The following is a 22,403-nucleotide window of genomic DNA, read 5'->3' as shown; positions in this document are numbered from 1 at the left end:
CAGTGTCCCCAGCTGTCCCCAGGTGTCCCCCAGTGTCCCCAGCTGTGCCCAGGTGTCCCCAGGTGTCCCCAGGTGTCCCCAGCTGTCCCCAGCTGTCCCAGGTGTCCCCAGGTGTTCCCCAGTGTCCCCAGACATCCCCAGCTGTCCCAGGTGTCCCCAGGTGTCCCCAGTGTCCCCAGACATCCCCAGCTGTCCCCAGGTGTCCCCAGACATCCCCAGTGTCCCCAGCTGTCCCCAGGTGTCCCCAGTGTCCCAGCTGTGCCCAGGTGTCCCCAGGTGTCCCCAGGTGTCCCCAGCTGTCCCCAGCTGTCCCCAGGTGTCCCCAGCTGTCCAGCTGTCCCCGGTGTGGCGGAGCCGTACCAGGCGCAGCTTGCTGTGCACGTTGAACTCCCACCAGTACAGTGGTACAGGTAGAGGAGAAGTCGTCGTCCCCGGAGCTGCTGGTGTAGGACAGGACGTAGCGGCCCGCACTTGGAGAAACCCAGGAAGATGTGCCTGGGGGGACACGGGGGGACCCCAGAACGGGGCAGGGAGGGGACAAAGGCACACACAGAGCGAGGGTCACTCCAGAGGCCCCGCGGAGATGGGGGGACCCCTGAAGATTCAGGATCCCTCCCTGCAGATTTGGGGTCCCCTCGTACAGACTTGGGGTCCCCCTAGCAGATTTGGGATCCCTCCCTGCAGATTTGGGGTCCCCCTGTACAGATTTACGGTCCCCTGTACAAATTTGGGGTCCCTCCCTGCAGATTTGGGGTCTCCCTAACACATTTGGGGTGCCCCCCTGCAGATTTCAGGTGCCCCTGTACAGATTTGGGGTCCCTCTAACAGATTTGGGGTGCCCCCTGTACAGATTTAGGGTCCCCCTGTACAAATTTGGGGTCCCTCCCTGCAGATTTGGGGTCTCCCTAACACATTTGGGGTGCCCCTGTACAGATCTGGGGTCCCTCTAACAGACTTGGGGTCTCCCTGTGCAGATTTGGGGTCCCCCCTCACCCTGCCCACAGAAACTCCTCGTCCACGATGCTCTTGAGGGTGACACAGACGCGCGGCGGAAGCTTCCGGAACAGTCGGGGCGAGAGCTGCCCGCTGAGCTGGGGGGCACAGGACGGGGGGGCAGGGTCAGGACCCCCAGAATCCAGGGCAGAGCTGAGCTGGGGGGCACTGCTGGGTCAGGGACCCCCAAAGTCTCCCCCCAGCACCCCCACAGCAGCCCTGAGATGGGGGGGGGTCCCACAGAGCCCCCCGCAGCCCCTGAGAGACCCCCAAAACACCTCAGAGACCCCCAAAACGCCTCAGAAACCCCCAAAGACCTCAGAGACCCCCCCAAACCCCTCAGAGACCCCCGCCCAAAGCCCTCAGAGGCCTCCAAAGCCCTCAGAGTGTCTCCCAAAACCCCTCAGCGACCCCCAAATCCCTCAGAGACACCCCCCCAAACCAGAGTTCCCCCCTCAGCTCCCCCCACCCCACCCCCTCCAGCTCCGGGACCCTCCAGCATGTCCGCATCGCCCTCAGAGCCCCCCTCAGAGGCCCCCGCCAGGTCCCAGCCCCCGCGTCCCCTCAGCCGCCCCCGCCCCTCCCTCAGCGCCCCCTCACAGCGACCCCCCCCACACACCCCCCGTCCCTCAGCCCCCCCACCGCCCCCCTCAGCCCTCCCCGCTCACCCGCACGCGGTCGAGCTGCCTCACGAGGTGCTCTCGGCGGCCTCGGGGTGCAGCCCCGGGCCCGGCCCCCCCCGCCGCCCCCCGTTTCCCCCCGGGGCCGCCCCGCTCCGCTTTCGAGCTCGGCGCCATTTTCCCGGACCGGCCGCTTCCGGCGCGCCGCACACCGCCCTAGCCCCCGCCCACGCCGCGCTCCTAGTGGTCGCTGATGCACCGCCCGCGCAGCTCATTGGTCGGATCATCCGTCGATCGCCGGCGCGCCCCGCCTCCACGCGGAGATACGACCAATGGGAATCCAACGGCCGCAATGCGATTGGCTGCTGCCCGCGCCCGTCTGTTCTGGCGGGGTTACCATGAGACGAGGCAGCGCGGAGGCGGGGCACAGCTGTGGGCGGGGCAGTTGCCCTGATTGACAACTGGGAGGCGCACCGGGAGTAACCAAAACCCACACTTTTCTTCTTAAAAGCTTTATCATAATTATAATTATAATTATAATTAATTATATTAGTCTTTGAGAACGCCCGGAACAGCCCCTCCCCTACAGGCACTTGGGGGGGATCCGCTTTGGTGGGGGGGACATGGGGGGGGGGGGAAAGTGCTTAGGGGGGACACGCGGACCCTAAAACTGGCGGGGGGGGGGGGGGGTCGGCGTCACCCTAAAATTGGGAGGTTTGTGTCACCCTAAAACTGGGGGGGGGGGCCGGTGTCACCCGAAAATTGGGGGGGTCAGTGTCACCCTGAAATTGGGAAGGGGTCAGTGTCACCCTAAAATTGGGGGGTTCATTATCACCCTGAATTTGGGGGGGGGTCAGTGTCACCCTGTCATTGCGGGGGGGTCATTGTCACCCCGAGGGGGGGGGAAGTAGCAGCTCTGATCCCTGTGATTGTCACAGTGGGCACTGGGGGGGGGGGGGATGTCCCCAGAGCCCCCCCAGAATGGGGTGGGGGGTCTCTGAACCTCCCCAAAACCCCACTTGGAGTGGTTGGGGAGGGGGGGGGGGGCAAAGCCGGGGGGGGCTCATCCACGGAGCTTTCGGAGCTGGAAGAGAAGAGGACAGTGAGGAAGGGGTGGGGGGGGGTCTGGGGGACCCCCAAATTTCACCCCCCCCCCCCGGGGGGTCCTCACCTCGCTCTCCACCAGGTTCCGTTTGTACAGAGCCTCTTGGCTGCCTCCTGTGGGGTGAGGGAATGAGGGGGGGCCCCAAAAAAGCCCCCAGGGGGGTTTGGGGGTCACATCAGCAATTTGGGGGTCATCAGGTTGGGGGGGGGGGGGGCAACAGGAATTGGGGGTCACATCAGGAATTCGGGGGGAGTCACAGGAACTGGAAGGATATCAAGGTCTGGGGGTGGTCCAGGATTTTTGGAGGGGGGGGGGATCACCAGGATTTGGGGTGTCCAGGAGGGTTTAGGGGTGGGGATTAAGGATTTTTGGGGCGGGACCACCAGAATTTGGGGGGTGGTGCAGGATTTTTGGGGCAGGACCTCCAGAACCTGGGGGGTGTCCCGGCGGGTCTGGGGGTGGTGCAGGATTTTTGGGGCGGGGACCACCAGAATTTGGGGGTGGTGCAGGATTTTTCGGGCGGGACCTCCAGAATTTGGGGGTGGTGCAGGGATTTTGGGGCAGGACCTCCAGAACCTGGGGTGTGTCCCGGCGGGTCTGGGGGTGGTGCAGGATTTTGGGGCGGGACCTCCAGAATTTGGGGGTGGTGCAGGATTTTTCGGGCGGACCTCCAGAATTTGGGGGTGGTGCAGGATTTTTGGGGCGGGACCACCCGGATCTGGGGGTGCCCCGGCGGGTCTGGGGGCGCTCCCCGGGCCCAGCGGGGTCGCTGCGGGTCTCACCCGCTCTCCCTGGGTCCCGAGGCGCCGCGCGGCTTCCGTGTAGAGCCGCAGGTGCCGCTCCAGGTGCTCCGCGTACTCTGCAAGGCAGGAAAAGCCGGGGTAACGCAGCGGGAAAAATCCCGGATAAAGGAGGATCTGTGGGGCTCAGCGCAGCCCCCCCAAGTCTCACCCGTGCGGAAGTGGGGGTCCCCCCCCCTGCAGCCGCGCCCGCAGCCCCTGGATGCGCCGGAGCAGATCCTGGTGCTGCTGCCGCAGCTCGGGGGGCACCGGGCGCCCGGCGCGGCCCAACGGCACCATCTGGGGAGGGGCAGAGGGCCACAAACCGGGGGTCAGGGGCATCCCCGGGGGCTCCCCGGCTCCCCAAAGCGCCGCCAGCGCCCCCTCACCTTCCGTTCCAGGCGCTCCCGGTCGAACAGCAGCAGGTTGAGGCTCGGCAGCGTCGGGAGCGATCTGGGAAAAGGGAGCGGGGCGGGGATGGGGACGCCTGGAAAAGCCAGAGCGGCTCCGGGATGTTGGAGGAGGGGAATGGGGGGGGGGGGTCCCAGAGCTTCCCACCTCCAATTCCCAGCCGCATTCCCACCCCAATTGTCCCGCCGGGAATCGCCGGTGTTGCCCGTTCCCGGTCCTCACCTGCTGCTCCCGTCCTTCGGGGCCGCCGCGCTCGGTTTGGGAACGGCGACCTGAGCGGGAGGAGCTCCGGGTTAGCCCGGGCTGATCGCCCCAGGACGATCCCGGGGGTTCCCGGGGGGTTCCCGGTGGTTCCCGGGGGGTTCCCGGCACTCACCGTGGCCTCAGCCGCCGGTTCCAGCACCAGCCAGCGCTCGGAGCGCGGCTCCAGCTGCCGCTGCGCCCCCAGGGGCTCCCGGATCCGCACCCAGACCTCCAGCCGCCCGCCCGTGCGGCGCCGCCCGTCCAGCAGCTGCGGACACCGGGAACGGCGGGGACGGCGGGAATGGCGGGGGGACGGCGGGATGGTGGGGGACAGTGGGAATGACAGGGAACGGTGGGAATGGCGGGGGACGGCGGGAATGGTGGGGGACAGTGGGAATGACAGGGAACGGTGGGAATGGTGGGGAACGGTGGAATGACAAGGAACAGTGGGAATGGCGGGGGACGGCGGGAATGGTGGGGAACGGTAGGAATGACAAGGAACAGTGGGAATGGTGGGGAACAGTGGGAATGACAGGGAACAGTGGGAATGGTGGGAGTGACTGGGAAAGGTGAGAATGATGGGGGACGGTGGGAATGGTGGGGGACGGTATTTGTGACTGGGAACGGCGGGAATGACTGGGAACAGTGGGAATGATGGGGGACAGTGAGTGTGACTGGAAATGGTCGGGGTGGGAATGGCGGGGAATGGTGGGAATGGGGGGCTGGGAGCAGGAACGAGAGCCCAGGGAACGCTCGGAAGGGGAAGGGGCACAGCTGGGACCACGAGGATGGAGGAAGGGGCACGTCTGGGACCTGGGGAGTTTCGGGATCGGAAATCTCCTCGACAGGAGGAGGAATCTCCTCCTCCCCTCACCTCCAGCTGCTCCCGGAGCTCGCAGCTCCCCTCCAGCCCCTCGAGGCGCAGCCGCGCCGAGCCCAGAGCCCGCTCCGGCCGGAACAGCCCCCTGCAGGTCAGGGCGGGCGGTCGGGATCGCTGGGAGCCGGCCGCGATCCCGGGGCGGCGTCAAAAGGAATCCCCGCCCCACGAACGCCCCGGAAAAAATCCCAATTCCTGCACTCCAGAGGCACCTCTCACCCCATCTTTACCCCGGTACTTGTGGATTTTCCAGCTCGTGATCCGGGTTTTCTGCGCTCTTCTCTGTATTTTCTATTTCCTGTGCCGTTTTGTGTATTTTCTGCCTTGTTTTCTGTATTTCCTGTATTATTTTCTGTATTTCCCTTGCATTTTCTGTGTTATTTTCTCTATTTCCCATTGTATTTCTATTTTATTTTCTCTATTTCCCACTGTATTTCCTGTGTTACTTTCTCTATTTCCCACTGCATGTTCTGTGTTATTTTCTGTATTTTCCATTGTATTTTCTCTATTTCCCATGTCATTTCCTGCATTTCCCCCTCTATTTCTCACAGCTCCCACGCCGTTTTCCCCACTTTTCCTATCCCCTACTCCCCTTTTCGTCTTCCCCACCCCCCTCCCCAAAATCCCCCCTACCCTTTCTGGGTCACCTCCAGCCTGATCCCGCGGGAGCTCAGGAGCCTCCGCAGCCCCCGGTGCCCCCGGAGCAGCCGCAGCCGGAACCGCGCCCGGAATTCTGGGGAGGGGGCGCAGAATCAGGGGACGACCCTCGGGGACATCCCTGGCCCCCGGGGCGCCCCCAGGCCCCCCCCAAAATCCCGGGATTTACCGGGACAATCCGTGCTCTTCACCACGTTGGTCTTGTCCCGCTGGGCCTCCTCCTGTGGGGGAGGGGGGTCAGGGATAACTTGGGGGGGGTCCCTGAGCGTTGGGGACATTCTGGGGTCACCAGAACAATTTGGGGAGGGTCCCCAAGTGTTTGGGACATTTTGGGGTCACCAGGACAATTTGGGGGGGGGTCCCTGAGCGTTTGGGACATTTTGGGGTCACTCACCGCGCTGGGGTGGGGGAACTCGAAGCGCACGAAGGTGTCCAGGTCACCTGGGGCCACACCTGGTGGGGGGGGGGGGACACACACGGGGCACCAGGTGTGCAGGAGCCTCACCTGCCCCCAGGCCCCCTCCCCGTTCCCAGTTCTCCCAGTCTCTCACCTGGGGGCACTGGGAGGCCGATCCCTCTCTCTATCCCCAGCTCCAGGTCGCTGCTGCTCAGCTCTGGGAACATCCTGCAGGTGAAGGTGGGGGAAAGGGGGGAGAACCTGTCAGACCTCCCCAGGTGTGCCACCCCCCCACACAGGTGTGCCACCCCCACCCAGGTGTGCCCCCCCCCCTTTCCGTCCCAGATGTTCCCCACCCCGGATGTGCCCACCCAGGTGTGCCCCCCACCCCCCAGGTGCCCCCCAGGTGCTCCCCCACCCCCCAGGTGCCCCCCCAGGTGTGCCCCCCCCCCTCACTTGACGACACTGAAGGTTCTCTGCTCGTAGCGGGGTTTCGGGGGGGGCCCCCCCGGCTGTGCTCCCTCCTCAGGGTCTCCATGTGCTGCCGGGCATTCCTCGGCCAGCGCCTCACACCTGGGGGGACACACCTGGACAGGTGAGCCCACCCCCCCCCGTTCATCCCAGCACGGGCATTCCCCCCTCCCAGGATCAGCCTCCTCTTCCTCAGAGGAAGGGGAGGAGGAAGAGGAAGGTCCTGCTCCCCCCCCAGCCCAAACCTCACCTGGTGGTCTCCGAGATGTTCCCCAGGTGAGCGAATTGTCGGGAATAGGTGAGGCACATCTGGGGGGGCAACGGGAGGGGAGGAAGAGGAGGAGGAGAATGAAAAAGCAGAAAAAGAAAAGAAAAGAAAAGAAAGAAAAAGAAAAGAAAAGAAAAGAAAAAGAAAAGAAAAGAAAAAGAAAAGAAAAGAAAAGAAAAGAAAAGAAAAAAAAAAGAAAAGAATTAAAAAGTACAAAAGGAAAAAAGAGAAAAGGGAAAAGGAGAAAAAGGAAGAAAAAGAGGAAAAAGGAGACAAGGAAGAGGGACAAGAAGGGGAAAGGAGGAAGAGAGAGAAGGTTTTCCACATCCATCCATTATCCTGGAGCCCCCCTCTCGGGGGTGCTCCCCAGCTCCCCTCAATTCTTGGGGACACTCCCATTTTTTGGGATACCACCCCACTTTTTAGGGCTTCCCCCTTTTTTGGGCTATCACCCCCACCTGGTGCTGCCTCCTCAGAGCCCCGGCCAGCTGCAGGAAGGTCTTGGCAACCTCGGGGGCCATCGGGACCCCCCGGGCCGGGCCCAGCTCGAACTCAGCCCCGTCCAGCGGCACCTCCGGGACCTGCGGCAGCGATTGGGGATCCCACGGGATCCGAACCCCCGAGGGGGCGGGATCTGGGCCGGACAGACGGACGGACGGAGAGCTCACCTGGGCGATGTCCACGGGGAGCCCCCCGCGGGCGGCCCCGATGAGCCCCTCGACGCCCTTGGCGCGCCGCAGCAGCAGCTTGGCTCCCTCCAGGTCGTTGCGGCGCTTGGCGCGCAGCGCGGCCTGCGCCAGCTGCCGGCGCCGCAGCTCCAGGAACTCCAGCTGCTGCTGGGCTGGCAGGGGGCACGGGGGTCAGGGGGGGCCCTCACCCCGCTGGGAGGGGGTCAGGGGGTGCCCTGACCCCCCCCATCCCCGCCCCCAGACCCTCCTGTTACCTTTCCCAGCGGGTTTGGGAGCCGGTTGGGAATTCCGGGCTGGGTTGTTTGGGAGGGGGCGCGGGGGGAGCGCTGGGCTGGACCTGGAGAAGGGGGGGGATGAGAATCACTGGGCCCTGGACCCCCCCCGCCCCCCCCCCCAAAAATCCTACCTTGGTGTCCTCCTTTTGCTTTTCTTCCTCCTCCTCTTCCTCCTGCTCCGGCCCCGTCAGCCTCAAGGCCGCCTCCAGCATCCCAGAGATGCTGGGCTCTGCTGGGTTCTCCGTGCCCTGGATGGGGGGGAAGCCTGGAAAAGGGGGGGACCCCGGTGGGAACGGGACCTTCCCGACCCCCCCACGCCCCTCCCCGGGTCAGGGAGAGGGAACGTACCCGGGGGAACCGGCAGCTCCGAGAGATCCACGGCTTTGCCGGCGCTGTGGGCACGGAGGGCGGCCTGGTATTGCTGGGGAGGGGGCACAGGGGGTCAGGGGGCACCCAGAGGGGGACTGGGAGCACTGGGGACAGACTGGGAGCACCCACAGAGGAGGACTGGTGCCATTGTGGGGACACTGGGACTAGATGCTGTTCTGGGACTGGGATCCCCGCTCTGGGACTGGGATCTTTATTCTAGGACTGGGATCCCAGCTCCGGGGTGCAGCTCTGGGACTGGGATCCCCGCTCTGGGACTGGGATCCCTGCTCTGGGTCTGGGATCTTTATTCTAGGACTGGGATCCCAGCTCCGGGGTGCAGCTCTGGGACTGGGATCCCCGCTCTGGGACTGGGATCCCCACTCTGGGACTGGGATCTTTATTCTAGGATTGGGATCCCAGCTCCGGGGTGCAGCTCTGGGACTGGGATCCCCGCTCTGGGACTGGGATCTTTATTCTAGGACTGGGATCCCCGCTCTGGGCTGCAGCCCTCCCACCTTGACGATCCTCTCGTGCATCCGAGCCTTCCTGGCGTCCCCGCTGTCCTTGGCCTGGCCCGCGGCCGCCCGGTACCGCTCCATGCGCTGCTCCAGCGCCTCCGCACGTCCCGCGGCGCCCGGGGGGGCTCTGGGGTGGGCAAAAACGGGAAAATCCCAACAAATCCCCCTTTTCCTCCCTGTTCCCCTTCCCAGGAGGGAGCTGACCTGGGCTGGTGGCCGGTGGATCCCTCGCTGGCGGATCCCTCGCTGGCGGATCCCTCGGCTCCTCTGGCTGTGGATCTGCAGGAAAGGAGCAGCCAGATCCCACCAGGACCCCCAAAACGGGGGGGTTTGAACGGCGGGGTTCCACCCTTTCCATCGGGGTCGGGGTCTCACCCGGGGCTGGCGGAGCCCGGCTTGCCCCAGCGCCTCCAGCTGCGCCTCCAGCCTCTGGAAAACCACAGGAAAATGGAATTCTGGGGAAGAGGAGGGGATCTGGGGGGGATTCTGGGAATCCTGGGCGTACCTTGGCCGCCCTGAAGTGCTCCAGGGCCACGGCATTGTCCCCACGGCGTTTGGCCGCCAGAGCTTCCTTCTGCAGCTCCTGGAGGCGCAGCCGGAGCGCCGGCACCGAGCCGGGATCCGGGCAGGGATCCGGGCAGGGATCGGGGCTGGGGGAGGCTGCGGAGGGGCAGGGGGCTGCGCTGGGGGCTCAGGGCTCACGGGGGGAGGCGGCCCAGGGGTCCCACCAGCCTTCCCCAGAGCCACAGGAGGAGGAATCTCGGCCTGGTCGATCGGCTTCCCGCTCCGCACGGACTCCAGCATCTGCTCCAGGGTCTGGGGGAAAAGGGGAGCGGGGGAAAAGGGTGAAAATCTGGGGGAAAGGGGTGAAATGGGGGCAGAGCGTGGAAAAACAGGGCGAAAATGGGATCTGCAGCCAGAAAATGGGATAAGACTCAGGACCGAAGGAAAGGAAACGGATGGGGTAGAAAATAAGGGGGTGACATGGAATAATAATAGGGCATAATTGGAATAATAATAACGGAATATGGGGAATTAAATGGGATTTCGTTGTCATTAAACCGGTCAGAACTGGGAAAAGTCAAATAAAAGTGGGCTCAGAACTGGGAAAAACAGCACAAAACTGCTCAGATTCAGGCCACACTGGTTCAGAACTGTGACAAGCTGCTCAATATTTGGGAAAACCAGCAGGAACCCAGGGTCACCCCGAGGGCTTGAAGGGCAGAGGTGAGGCCAGAGCAGCCGAAGCCCCGATTTCAGGGGTTTGGATTCACCTTGAGGCCGCGCTGGAGGCGCCGGAGCCGGGCCCCGCTGCTCCCGTTGCTGCTCCCGTTGCTGCTCCCGTTGCTGCCCAGCGCGGCCCGGTAGAGCTCCGCCCGCTCCTCCAGCTCGGCCAGCAGCGCCCCCGCGGGTGCGGGATCCTGCGGGAACACCGGCAGCCGCACTGGGAACAGCGGGAGCAGCAGGAGCCCCGGATCACCGGGAACCCTTCCGGAATCCACCCTGGGATCGGGATTGGGATGGGCACTGGGATCACCCCGGCCGTACCTGCGGGGTCTCTGCATCCGCTGCGCTCCCGGACCCCTCCTCCAGCACCTCCTGCAGCTCTGCCTGCTCAGGGATCCCGGGAATCAGCCTGGGCAGGATCCCCTTTTCCAGGCTCAGGGATCCCGGGAATCAGCCTGGGCAGGATCCCCTTTTCCAGGCTCAGGGATCCCGGGAATCAGCCTGGGCAGGATCCCCTTTTCCAGGCTCAGGGATCCCGGGAATCAGCCTGGGCAGGATCCCCTTTTCCAGGCTCACCACCTCCCCCCTCACCAGCAGCTCCTCCTCGTTCTCCAGATCTTCCTCCCCTTCCTCCTCCTCTTCCTCCGGGGGGTCCCGCAGGCAGAGCCGGGCCAGGGCCTCCACTGCTGCCAGATCTAGGGTGGGAACAGGGGGGTCACAAACCGATTTTGGGGGGGGGAGTTGATCCCCGTTCGAGGAGGAGGGGAGGGGGATTCACCTCGCGGGGGGGGTTGGGGTGGTGCCCCCCGCTCCGGCGCCTCCCGGCCCCCCAGCAGCAGCAGCAGCTCCGCCTCCAGCGCCGCGTCCCCGTCACCGCCGGCATCCCCCGGGCTCCCCCCGGCGCCGGGATCCGCCAGCAGCCCCATCTGGGGAGGGGGCGACAGCGCTGAGGGGATCCCGCGATCGCCCCCCAGATCCAGGGATCCCCCGGAGTGTTCGAGGGGGAGGAGGGGAGGATGGGACCCCCCGGCACCCAGAGCAGGGCGGCCCGGGGGTCACACGCACCTGCCTGGCCGCGGCGGCGCCCCGGCCCGGGACCCTCCCGGCTCGGCTCATGGCTCCGCGTCCCGCCGGGCCGGGCTGGGGAGGGGGAACACGGCGAGACCCCCGCCCTCAGCTGGACCCGAGCCCCACCCCGGTCTCCTCCGAGCCCCTCCGGTCTCCTCCGAGCCACCTTTAGCGCCCCAATCCCCTCCCAGAGCCCCCCAAAAGATCTCGGTGTCCCCCCCGCCCCTCACAAGGCCCCGGTCGCGCCCCCACAAGGCCCCATGGCGCCTTTTGCCCCCTCCCAGAGCACCCCACAAGGCACCGTCACCGCCCAGCTGCCCGCAGCCCCTCACCCCCCGATTCAGGTGACCCCAGCGCTCCCGGTTATCACGGTTTATCCCGGTTTATCCCGGTTTATCCAGGTTTATCCTCACTCACTTCCTGCTCCGCCGGTCGCTGTCAACACCCCGCGCTTTACAGCACCGCCGTCGCAAAAGCCGCTGTCGTAAAAACAGCTCTGCGGTTGCGTCTCGCTTCGCGGCGCGGGAGAACTACAACTCCCAGCCTGCCCCGCTCCCGGCAGGGAAAAGGCGGGAAAAACGTGAGGGGGGACGGTGGGCAGAATGCCCCGAGGTGGAAAATGGGGTGGAAATCGGCGGAAATTCCACGATTTTCACCTGAGGCACCGAGGGTTTGGGGCTTTATGTTGCGGTTGTGCCTTTAGGGGAGCTGGGGGATGTTGTTTGAGCTGACTGGGGGGTTGAGGGCTGTGAGGGGAAAATGGTTGCTGGGGCCTGAGGGGGACTGGGGTGGGAGTAATGGGGAGCTGAGGTAATTTGGGGCTGCTCCTTGTCCCTCCCAGGTAGCGCCAGGATGGGGAAGCGCAGGAGCTGCCCACTCCCAGGTAAAAGGAAAACACCCAAATATCCCAGTTTGGGGCCACTGTGACTCGACTGGGATCCCCACATCCAAACTGAGATTTCCTTTTTTCCCCCCCTCCCCAACACACACACAACAGGCGACAGGAAATTCCACGCTCCCAAAGCCAAGAGGATCCTTCAGGAAGCACCGGGAGATCCTGCTGGGATGGACCCCGAGGTCCCAGCAGAGGGAAAAACTCCCCAAACTGGGGTTTTTAACGTGATTTTTCAGGAAGGGAGAGATGAGGAAATTGGAAGTGGCAGAGCACTGGGATCATCCAAAGAGGGCATTTCTGATGGGGTGGAAGAGAATCATCTGGAAGTGCCCCAACTGGGAATTTTAGAAGTGGATGGGACAGGAGAGGATGAGCTGCAGTCACCAAAATCAGGAATTTTGGATGGGCCAGGAGAGAATTATCAAGAATCGCCAAAACTAGCCATTTTGGAGGTGGATGGGGCAGGAGAAGAGCAGTTGGAGTCTCTGAAAGTGGGAATTTTGGATGGAACAGGAGGGGATCAGCTGGAATCACCAAGACCAGGAATTTTGGAGGTGGATGGGGCAGGAGAAAAGCAGCTGGAGTCACCAAAACCAGGAATTTTAGATGGGGCAGGAGAGAATTGTCGAGAATCGCCAAAACCGGCAATTTTGGAGGTTGATGGGGCAGGAGAGGAGCCCCCAGAGTCAGTGAAACTTGTAATTTTGGATGGAATGGGACAGAACCGTCTGGAATCATCTCAGCGGGGAATCTTGGAGGGGGATGGAGCGGGAAAGGAGCAGTTGGAGTCGCTGAAAGTGGGAATTTTGGATGGAACAGGAGAGGAGCAACTGGAATCACCAAGACCAGGGATTTTGGAGGGGGATGGGGCAGGAGAGGAGCAGCTGGAGTCACCAAGACACGGAATTTCGGGTGGGGCAGCAGAGGAGCAGCCAGAGCCGGTGAAACCAGGAATTCCAGAGGCAGATGGGGCAGGAGAGGAACTGCCAGAGCCAAACTGGGAGATCCCCAAACTGGGAATTTTGGATAGAATGGGAGAGAATGAGCGGGAGTCACCAAAACAAGGGGATTCTGGAGCACACCAGGACACGGCGATGGACACGGCCCCTGAGGAAAGTTCAGAGGGGACGGATGCAGCGGGAGAGGGGCAAGAAGGTGCCCTGGAGGATGGATGTGGCACTGGGATTGCCCTGGGAATGGACACGGGGCCACCAGACGGTCCCAGAGGTCCCCAGAGCGGTGGAGGGGACGCAGAGAGCAGGAATTCCCAGGGTGGGAATTCCAGGATGGCCACACCAGGGTTAGATCCAGCAGGAACCAGCACCGAGCCCCAGGAGCAGCAGGAAGGGACCAGCCCAGAGCTCCCAGCAGAGAAGGTACAACTGGGGTGACCTCAAACTGGGATCCAGGGACCCCTCCCCATCCCAAACTGGGATCCAGGGACCCCTCCCCACCCAAACTGGGACCCTCCCCATCCCCCTGGCCTTCCCAGCTCCTTTCTTTCCCTGCAGCCATGGGACACCACTGGCCAGATCCACATCGGATCCACGCAGAACAGCCCATGGGAAAGGTAGGTGGATCCAGACCCTACTGCAGGAGTAAAATCCTGATTTTGACTAAAATTCCCTGACCTGGGGAGTGGAAAAATCCTGACTCTCCTTCCCCCGGCAGCGCCAAAGCCGCGGAGCTGGCGGATGCCAGCGACGTCGTCCGCGGGCTGATCCGGGAACTCTCAGACCTCAAGTAAGTCCTAAATCCACCCGGATTTCCCTGGGATGGGGGGTCCAGCACCCCCCGAGTGATGCCACGTCCCCCCACAGCCGCCTGGCCATGGGAGCCCGCCGAGGGCTGGAGCTGCTGAGGAGGCCGAAGCCACGGCGTGGCCGGAGGGCAGTGCCCAGTGGAAGCCGCTGGAAAGAGGGGTAGGGACATCAGGAATAATAATAATTTATTGATGGAAGAGATGGGAATAAACCAACCTTTGTCTGGAGAATGGTTCCAGCACTCGCTACGCGCCGTCGCGGGTGAACAAATCCCACCAAACCCACCCAAAACGCTAAGGAACGGCTGTGGTGGTGGGATAAAGGCTCCAACACTTGGAGTCCCTTTCTGGCCTGGGATTAACCAAAACTCAAAAATCCAGCCCAAAAAAACTGGTAACAGCTCCAGCACCTGGAGCACTGGCCCCTTCCCGGCCTGGGATTAACCAAAAGTCAAAAATTCAACCCAAAAAACCTGGAAACAGCTCCAGCAAATGGAGCACCAACCCCTTTTGGGATTAACCAAAACTCAGAACTCAAAGCTCAAACCTAACCCAAAACTCAGAACTGGCCCCGCTGGCAGCACCCAAATCTGGCCGGAGCGACTCTTCCGGGGTGCCGCGGCACTGGGAGGCGGCACAAACTGGGGAGACTGGTCCCAGTCAAGCTCCAAGCCGTGGTCTCATCCGCTGAGGAAGTCCCTGGAAGAGAATCCAGGAGAAAGAGGCAGGAGCACCAGGAAGCAGCAGCACGCAGCCCATGATTAGTGCCAAATTCCTGATGGGATTCCTGCAGGAATCCCGTCCTGGATAAATCCAAGTCTCCTTCCCTCATGTCACCTGTTTCCCAGTGCCTTCCTTTAGCTCTGGCTCCTTGGTGAGATTCCCTCATGGAAATCCCGTTCCTGCCCAAATCCAGGCTTGGATCTGAAAACCCTCAGTACCTGCATGGGGACATGGAGTCTTCCATCCTTTGGCTGCTTCCCAGTGTCACCTGCCACCTGTCTCCTGGTGCCCTCCCCTTGGTAGCTCTGGTTCCCTGACGAGATTCCTCATGGGGAATCTGGCTAAACCCAGGTTTGGATGCTGCACAGCCACTGAGGCATCACTGGGACACCACAAACCCCAATCCTGCCGCGGGGATGTGGCATCCTCCATCCCTGCCGTGCCCCCTTCCCTCCATCACGAGATTCCTCACGGGAATCCCAGCCCTGGACAAAGCCCGGACGTGCCACGTCCGCTGTGGCACACCACACCCCGCCGGTACCTGCACGCTGACACGGGATCCTCCATCCCTCGGCTACATCCTGGTGTTCCTCTGCCTGCTCCTGGCGGGCACCGGGCGGGAGTAGACGGACGTGTAGCTGCGGTGCGTGCGGGGGCAGAAGCGGCGCGTGTGGGCCTGGTCCTGCGTGGCCCCGCACTGGGGACAGACGTAGCTGCGCAGCACCGGGCACTGCAGGCGTCCCTGCGCGTCCCGCAGGCTGTGGCTCCAGTACACGCCCGGGGCCTCGCCGTTGTGCTGGCAGAACGAGCACGGAGCTGGTCCCGCACGTGGAGCTGGTCCCGCACGTGGAGCTGGTTCAGTGCGCGGAGCTGGTCCCACACGTGGAGCTGGTCTGGCACATGGAGCTGGTTCAGCACATTGAGCTGGCCCCACACGTGGAGCTGGCCCCACAGGTGGAGCTGGCCCCACACGTGGAGCTGGTTCAGCACATTGAGCTGGCCCCACACGTGGAGCTGGCCCCACATGTGGAGCAGGCTCAGCAGACGGAGCTGGCCCCACACATGGAGCTGGCCCAGCGCACGGAGACAGGGCTCCCAGCGGCACCAAGGTGTCCCCAGGGCCCACGGGGTCACGGAGGAACATGGCCACCATAGCCGCCAGCCCCAGGTAGTCCCGCCACATGTCAAACTGGCCCGTGGCCTCCATGCGTGGCAGCGGGACGGCGATCCCAGTGCCACCAGCGCAGCGCGGGGTGGCACACCACGGGCTCCTCGTGTGTCCTGAGTGAGGCTGGGCACCACAGCCTCGCGGTGCTTCTGGCGTGGCGTGGGGACCGGTGCCACCTCCCGTGCCACCTCTCGGGCCACCCGCACGGCACGTGGCTAGGTGTGGCTCCCCATTCCAGATGCTTCTGGCGTCCCCTGTTCTCCTGGCGTGGCGTGCGGCTGGTCTGGCCGGCGTTGCTGGTGGTGTGGAGAGGGACACCACAGCGCTCTGTCCCAGTGCTCCCAGTGCTCCCAGTGCTCCCAGTGCTCCCAGTACCGGTGCCGCCGCTGCTCCCGGTGCCTCCGTTTGGGGCCTAGAGGCTGCGCGTGGTCAGTGCCGCCGCGTCCGGGGGTGTCTGCGCTTCCAGACGGGCGGGGCGCCGCGGTGGCCTTTTGGGGATTGGGGTCAATCGCCGCAATTTCGGTAATCGCCGTGATAAACGCTCCCCGCCCCGGGGCATCCCAGGAATCTCGGAGTAGCGGCATCTTTTAGGGGAAGATCAGGGAGGTTTGGGTTCTTCAGGGAATCCCTGGTTGCTCCTGCCGTGGGGAAATTCGTGGGTTTGGGGAATTTCTGCCTAGGGAGGATCACCCCAGGATCATCGGGATGAATGTCGAATATCGGTGGTTTTACCCCAAATTCACCGACAGCCTGGGCGGATCTGGGACCGATCGATCGATCCCTGGTGGGACAGGGGCTCCCACACCGTCCTCCACCCAGCAGGACGCGGGATCCAGCCTCATCCCCCAGCTGCCTGCAGCACCCGGGGTGTGTCCTCCTCCATCCCGCCCTGGGGTTTGGGATGTGCTCTCATCCCCTGTCCTCCGGCAGGACCCTGGATCGGTTCTTGTGGGGATCCCACCGCATCCCTGAGCGCCCAGCATCCATCAGCACCCAGGGTGTGAGAAATGGGGAAAAGGGGAAAAAACTGGGGGGGTCATTGCCCGGCTGAACCCCAGTTCCCCCGGATTTGAGCCCACAGCAGCTCTTGTCTCGGGCTGGGAACCTGTGAGACCCCCCCCGGGGTGGGTGGGATGTCCCCAGGTGTCCCCAGGTGTGAGTGGGATGTCCCCAGGGACCCCCAGGTGTGAGTGGGATGTCCCCAGGGACCCCCAGGTGTGGGTGGGATGTCCCCAGGTGTCCCCAGGTGTGAGTGGGATGTCCCCAGGTGTCTCCAGGTGTGGGTGGGATGTCCCCAGGTGTCCCCAGGTGTCCCCAGGTGTCCCCAGGTGTCCCCCGGCTCTGAAGGGGGGCGGGGCTCAGCGTAGCCCGGAGGCCCCGCCCACTGATCGCACGCCCCTCCTCCTCGGCAGCCCCTCCCCGCCTCGACCCCGCCCCTTTCAGCCCCGCCCCTTTACAGGGGCCGCGGCCTCCGTTAACCCCTGCGAGCCCGGCCGGGGGGCTCGGGGGGGGGGGGATCTGCAGAGTGGGACCCCCGTGTTCCCTCCAGCGGACCCCAACCAGCGCGGCAGCCGGCCCCCGCCATAGCTGGGGAGCAGGGCCCGGGTGGCACGGCACAGTCCGGCACGATGTGAGCGGGGAAACTGAGGCACGGGAGGCGGGGTGGGGCGGGGTGGGCCGGCTGAGCCGCTCCCCGCAAGGTGGCACATGGCGCTTCATGCCGGGGCCACCCCGGCGCCGCTGCCGTGGTGGTCCCGTTGCCACGCCGTGCTAGCGGTCCGCGGGGGTCCCGGTGGTCCCTGTGCCCGGGGGTCCCGACGGCTCCTCCCGGTGGTCCCGGTGCTCCCAGCGACGCCACAACCCGCGGCCCGGCCCCGCCCGGTGACTCACCGGCCCCTACAAGTCGGGGCGTGACGCCGGGAGAGGGAGGTGGGGGGGGGGGCGCGGGGAGAGGGTGATGTCCCCCCCCCCACCCCCAAACACCCGGGAGGGGCCCCAAAGGTTTGGGGGGGTCTGCGGGGGTGCCGGGGGGGCCATTGCTGTGAAAGCGCCTTTGTCCGGACCCGCCGATCCCACCCCAGGGTGACTCACGGCCGCGTGGTTCGGCCCTGAGTCACCCCCCCACCCCCCCGTACCCCCCACCCTCTGCACCGGGGGGCCCCCGGGGCCTCCTCCCCCCCCTTCCCCCGCCGTATCGGGATCCCCCGGGACCCCCCCGGATCGCAGCGGGGACATCTAGGGGGGTGAGGGGGGGGACACAAAAATTCGGGGAGGCTCCGGGGTGAAGGCGGATTTGGGGGGGGGCACCCAGGGGTGCAGGGGGGCCCGTGGGTGCCCATCACCCTTCTGCCTCGTGCCCTGGGAGGGGCCGGGCACCCTCCTCCCCACCCCCCCCCCACCCCCCGGGGACGCCCCCGGGACCCTCCCTCTCGGGGGACATCCCCTGGGGACCCTCCCCCTCGGGGGACACCCCCCTGGGGACCCTCCCTCTTGGGGGACACCCCCCTGGGCAAGCCCCGGCCCCCGCAGGGCCACCTCCGGAGGCCCCGCCCGGTGGTGCCGGTCCCGGGACTGCCGGTGAGTCACGGCCGTGACTCAGCCCCGCCAAAACAGCGTCGCCAGGCAACGGCGGGACCCGCGACGGGAGCACACGGGGACCCCCCCGACCCGTATGGGGACCCCCCGACCCACAGCAGGAACCCACCAACCCCCACTATGCCTCCCACCAACCCGCTTCGGGACCCACCGACCTATATCGGGACCCACCCACCCAAATTGGGAGCCACCCACCCACAGCCCCCAGCCCCACTCCCCAGCAGAGGCACGGAGCTCCCCAGGGTCCTTGGAGGGGGACGGGAGCCGGAGGTGGCCAGGGACACTGGGGGGGTCTGGGGTGTCCCGGGGTCTGGGGGTATCCAGGGGGTCTGGGGAGCCCAGGCTGAGGAAGGAAGGAGCCAGGAGGGAGCTCCGGGGGGAGGAAAGGGAAATCCCGGCCCAGTGCCCCCCCCCCCAGTGCTCCCAGTCACTGCCAGCGCTGTCCAGTGCTCCCAGTTCACCCAGTGCCAGGGCACATGAGTGTGGTGCCACGTGTGTGCCGTGTCTGTGACACGCACGAGCCATGGTGGTCCGTGTCTGTGCCGTGCCAGTGTCACCCGTGTCAGTGCCATGCCGTGCCCTGCTCCATGGTGGTGTCACCCGTGTCAGTGCCATGCCATGTCCTGTTCCATGGTGGTGTCACCCGTGTCACTGCCATGCCATGCCCTGTTCCATGGTGGTGTCACCCGTGTCACTGCCATGCCATGCCCTGTTCCATGGTGGTGTCACCCGTGTCAGTGCCATGCCGTGCCCTGCTCCATGGTGGTGTCACCCGTGTCAGTGCCATGCCGTGCCCTGTTCCATGGTGGTGTCACCCGTGTCAGTGCCATGCCATGCCCTGCTCCATGGTGGTGTCACCCGTGTCACCACCATGCCATGCCCTGCTCCATGGTGGTGTCACCCGTGTCAGTGCCATGCCATGCCCTGTTCCATGGTGGTGTCACCCGTGTCAGTGCCATGCCATGCCCTGCTCCATGGTGGTGTCACCCGTGTCACTGCCATGCCGTGCCCTGCTGTTCCATGCTGGTGACACTGCCCTGTCACTGCTGTGCCCTGTTCTATGCTGGTGACAGCTGTGGCAGTGCCATGCTGTGCCCTGTTCTGTGCTGGTGACACCCCTGTCACTGCCATGCCGTGCCCTGCAGTCCCACACCAGTGACACCCATGTCAGTGCCATGCCGTGCCGTGCCGTGCCGTGCCATGTCCTGCTGTGCTGTGCTGGTGACACCCCTGTCACTGCCATGCCGTGCCATGTCCTGCTGTGCTGGTGTCACCCCTGTCACTGCCATGCCGTGCCCTGCAGTCCCACACCAGTGACACCCGTGTCGGTGCCATGCCGTGCCGTGCCGTGCCGTGCCCGGGCCGTGCCGGCCCCGCTGCCGCTCCCGCTCCTCCCGGCCGGGCTGACTCAGGCGGGAGGAATGTGCCGGCGGCGCGTGGGCGATGGCCCGGCTGCTGCCATTGCCTAGAAAGGGCATCGCCGAGCCCTGGGCCACAGCAAGCCCACGGGGAGCCTGCAGCGAGCCCACGGGGCCACCACGGCCACACAGGCACCCAGCAGGGCCACCGCGGGACCCACAGCGAGCCAGCACGGCCACCGTGGCTACCTGTGACAAACAGACCTGGCACGGCCACCACGGTCCCAGCAGGGCCTCAGCACGGCCAGTGTGGCCACCGTGGGGCCCAGAGGGACCTGAGATGGCCACCGGGTCCCTGCTGTGGGCCTGTTGCTGTGAGCACACGCGTGCAGCTGTGCGCAGGTGTGCGTGTGCAGGCGTGCACGGCCACGCGCGGGCACACGCGTGTGCTGCGTGCTGGCACTGCCACATGCCGTGGCCAGCATTCCGTGTCCCCCCTGTCCCGTGTCCCCCGTGTCCCCCGTGCCACGTCCCCGTTACGTGCCTGACCCTGGTGGGGCCGGGAGCCCTCGGGAGGCCGGGGGGGGGGGGGGGGGGTCCCGTGTTTAAAATTAGCAGCTGGTGAAGGTGGGGGGGGGGGCGTTGTGCTGTCCCAGATGTGCAGCCGCTGCCAGATGTGGGGTGGCACCAGGAAGGCCCTGGGGGACTCTGGGGGGCACTGGGGGCCACCGGGGTGCCCATTCTGCCGCACTCCTGGGGGGGGTGTGGGGCAGTCGATGGGGCAGGGCTGGCTGCGGGGCAGGGGGGCTTATGGGGCAGTCTATGGGGCAGGGGGCTAGGGTGGGCGGTGGGGCAGGGCTGGGGCATTCCCCCCCGTGGGGCAGGGCCACGGGGCAGGGCTGGCTGTGGGGCAGGGCCGTGGGGCAGGGCCGCGGGGTGTGGGGCAGGGCTGGCGCCGCGGCAGCGGTGACGCGTTGTGGTTTCGCTACTTCCGATATAAAACTCTGTTTAATGTCTGTGTGTGCAGCATCGCCATGGTGACCCCCAGCCCCCCGCCAAACCCCGGCCCCGCCAGGGCCTGTGGCGCCCCACGGCCACGGGGCACCCGGGCATCGCTGTGGGGTGTCCGGCCCCCCGGCCATGGGGCACGGGAGATGCTCGCTGTGGGGTGTGCCATGGGGCAGCGAACCCCCTTTCAGTGGGGCACACAGCCCCCTTACCATGGGGCACGCGGCCCCCATGCCATGGGGCAGCGAACCCCCTTTCTGTGGGGCACTGAACCCCCTTTCAGTGCGGCACAAAGCCCCCTTGCCATGGGGGGCACAGTCCCTGTGCCATGGGGCACTGAACCCCCTTTTTGTAGAGTACCGAACCCCCTTTCTGTGGGGCACGCAGTCCCTGTGCCATGGGGCACATGGCCCCCATGCCATGGGGCACGGGAGGTGCTCACTGTGGGGTGTGCCATGGGGCAGCGAACCCCCTTTCAGTGGGGCACTGATCCCCCTCGCCGTGGGGCACACATCGCTCTGACCCCCCCTCGCCGTGGGGCACGTGGCTCCTCGCCACCACCTCTCCTTTGCCCACCCGCTCAGTCCCGGCGCCGCCGCGGGGCCGTGCGGGGATCCGGGCGGGTGCGGGTTCGGTGAGGGGGGGGGTGCGGGCTCGGGGCGGTCCCGGGGCGGTCCCGGGGCGGGCGGAGGCAAGCCCGGTCCCTCCCCCCCCCCCCCTTCCCCTCCGCCGCCGCGGCCTCGTCGCTCCCGGGGCGGAGCGAAACGTTTAAAAGCGTTTCCCTTCTTGGAGTAAAAGTCAGAGACTTGGGGAGCCCCCGGGAGCCCCCGGAGCCCCCCTCCCCCGGCCCGGCCTCCCCTCACTCCCCCCCCCGGAGCCCCCCGGGACCCCCGGCCGCCGCTGCCGGTGAGTAACGGCCCCGCGGGACCCCTGGAAGGTTCCGGGGCGGCGGGAGAGGGGCCGCGGCCGTGGCCTCGTGCCCGGCCGGGGATGGCGGGAAGGGCCGCGGGGTCCCGCCGGATCCCACCGGATCGCTCCGCGTTCCCCCGGGGCCGGCGGCGCCAGCGCCGCGGCCATCGACGGCCCGAGGCTGCCGAGGGCTGGGCAGGGGGGTGCGGGGGGGTCCCGGGGGGGGGGGTTCCGGGGGGCTCCGGGCCCGTCGGTGGGGCGTGGGCCGGGGGGGGCCGGGGGGGGCGGTGGCGCCGGGCGGTGATTCATCCTTTCCCCCCGGCGCCGACGGGCGCGGACGGGGCGGCCCCTTCCCGCCCCCGCCCCCGCTTGGCCCGAGCGACGCCGGAGCCGCCCCGGCCTGGGAACCCCAAAATCCCGGACACCCCCCACCCCCCACCAACCCGGCATGAGAACCCCCCAAACCCACAGATCCCCCCCCCACACCCCCCCCCCATGAACCCCAGATCTCAGACCGCGCCCCCCCCCCCCCCCGCCCCCCGCAGCCCCTCCGGTCTGGGAAGTCCAAGTCTCACCTGCGACATCCCCAAATTCCAGACCCCTCCCGGTCTGGGACCCCCAAAACCCGGCAGACCCCCCCCCCCCCCACCCCGGGCCCGGAATCCCCCAAATCCACTCGGTGTCGGCTCTCCCCTCCGCTGTTGGACCCCCCAGTCCCGCGGACCCACCGGAGCCCCCAGACCCGCTGCACCCCAGCCTTGGGACCCCCAGAATCCCCGGCAGCACCCCCGGCCTCATCCCTTTGGCCTTGGGACCACCAACACGCAGAGCCCCCCGCCCCCACCACACACCCCCTCACCCCCCCAAGCCGACATGGGACCCCCAAACTGCCCCCCCATATCAGCCCCCCAAACCACGGCCCCCCAAAACCCCCCCGCCCCCCCCCCATCCCAGCCCCGTTCCTGCATTCCGCAGGCGTCGGGCGGCGCCGCTGCCTTTTCCCACTCCCGTTTTGGGG

At 65.9% G+C, this 22,403-nt stretch overlaps 3 protein-coding genes across 3 annotated transcripts; 1 reads left to right on the top strand and 2 right to left on the bottom strand.

Annotated features, from left to right (window-relative positions):
- Positions 1–2,365: 2,365 nt before the first annotated feature.
- CC2D1A (coiled-coil and C2 domain containing 1A) lies at positions 2,366–11,434 on the bottom strand. Its single transcript, XM_054004797.1, is given in 30 exon segments — positions 2,366–2,697; positions 2,785–2,831; positions 3,501–3,592; positions 3,686–3,797; positions 3,887–3,950; positions 4,131–4,180; positions 4,285–4,419; positions 5,026–5,116; positions 5,662–5,761; positions 5,855–5,906; positions 6,080–6,138; positions 6,237–6,310; positions 6,539–6,655; positions 6,804–6,862; positions 7,280–7,402; positions 7,490–7,662; positions 7,765–7,796; positions 7,798–7,847; positions 7,917–8,050; positions 8,134–8,206; positions 8,670–8,799; positions 8,877–8,951; positions 9,048–9,101; positions 9,178–9,488; positions 9,947–10,093; positions 10,221–10,283; positions 10,491–10,594; positions 10,678–10,825; positions 10,965–11,039; positions 11,385–11,434. Coding segments are annotated over 29 exon segments (2,937 nt in total). The 5' UTR covers positions 11,016–11,039; positions 11,385–11,434; the 3' UTR covers positions 2,366–2,480.
- Positions 11,435–11,496: 62 nt separating this feature from the next.
- On the top strand, positions 11,497–13,852 carry BRME1 (break repair meiotic recombinase recruitment factor 1). Its single transcript, XM_054004793.1, has 6 exons — positions 11,497–11,547; positions 11,809–11,850; positions 11,965–13,238; positions 13,374–13,432; positions 13,534–13,605; positions 13,683–13,852. The coding sequence occupies exons 2-6, from the start codon at positions 11,820–11,822 to the stop codon at positions 13,786–13,788; spliced, it is 1,542 nt and encodes a 513-aa protein (XP_053860768.1). The 5' UTR covers positions 11,497–11,547; positions 11,809–11,819; the 3' UTR covers positions 13,789–13,852.
- Positions 13,853–13,889: 37 nt separating this feature from the next.
- Positions 13,890–15,633, bottom strand: NANOS3 (nanos C2HC-type zinc finger 3). Its single transcript, XM_054004794.1, has 3 exons — positions 15,374–15,633; positions 14,889–15,193; positions 13,890–14,323 (listed from the first exon to the last, which is right to left on the bottom strand). Exons 1-2 carry the CDS (start codon positions 15,552–15,554, stop codon positions 14,922–14,924), a joined length of 453 nt encoding a protein of 150 aa, XP_053860769.1. The 5' UTR covers positions 15,555–15,633; the 3' UTR covers positions 13,890–14,323; positions 14,889–14,921.
- Between the last annotated feature and the right edge of the window lie 6,770 nt (positions 15,634–22,403).

Source organism: Vidua macroura, unplaced genomic scaffold (assembly GCF_024509145.1).
Source record: "Vidua macroura isolate BioBank_ID:100142 unplaced genomic scaffold, ASM2450914v1 whyUn_scaffold_122, whole genome shotgun sequence".
In the NCBI taxonomy this organism is placed as follows: domain Eukaryota; kingdom Metazoa; phylum Chordata; class Aves; order Passeriformes; family Viduidae; genus Vidua; species Vidua macroura.
This window is presented reverse-complemented; position numbering and strand designations above follow the sequence as displayed.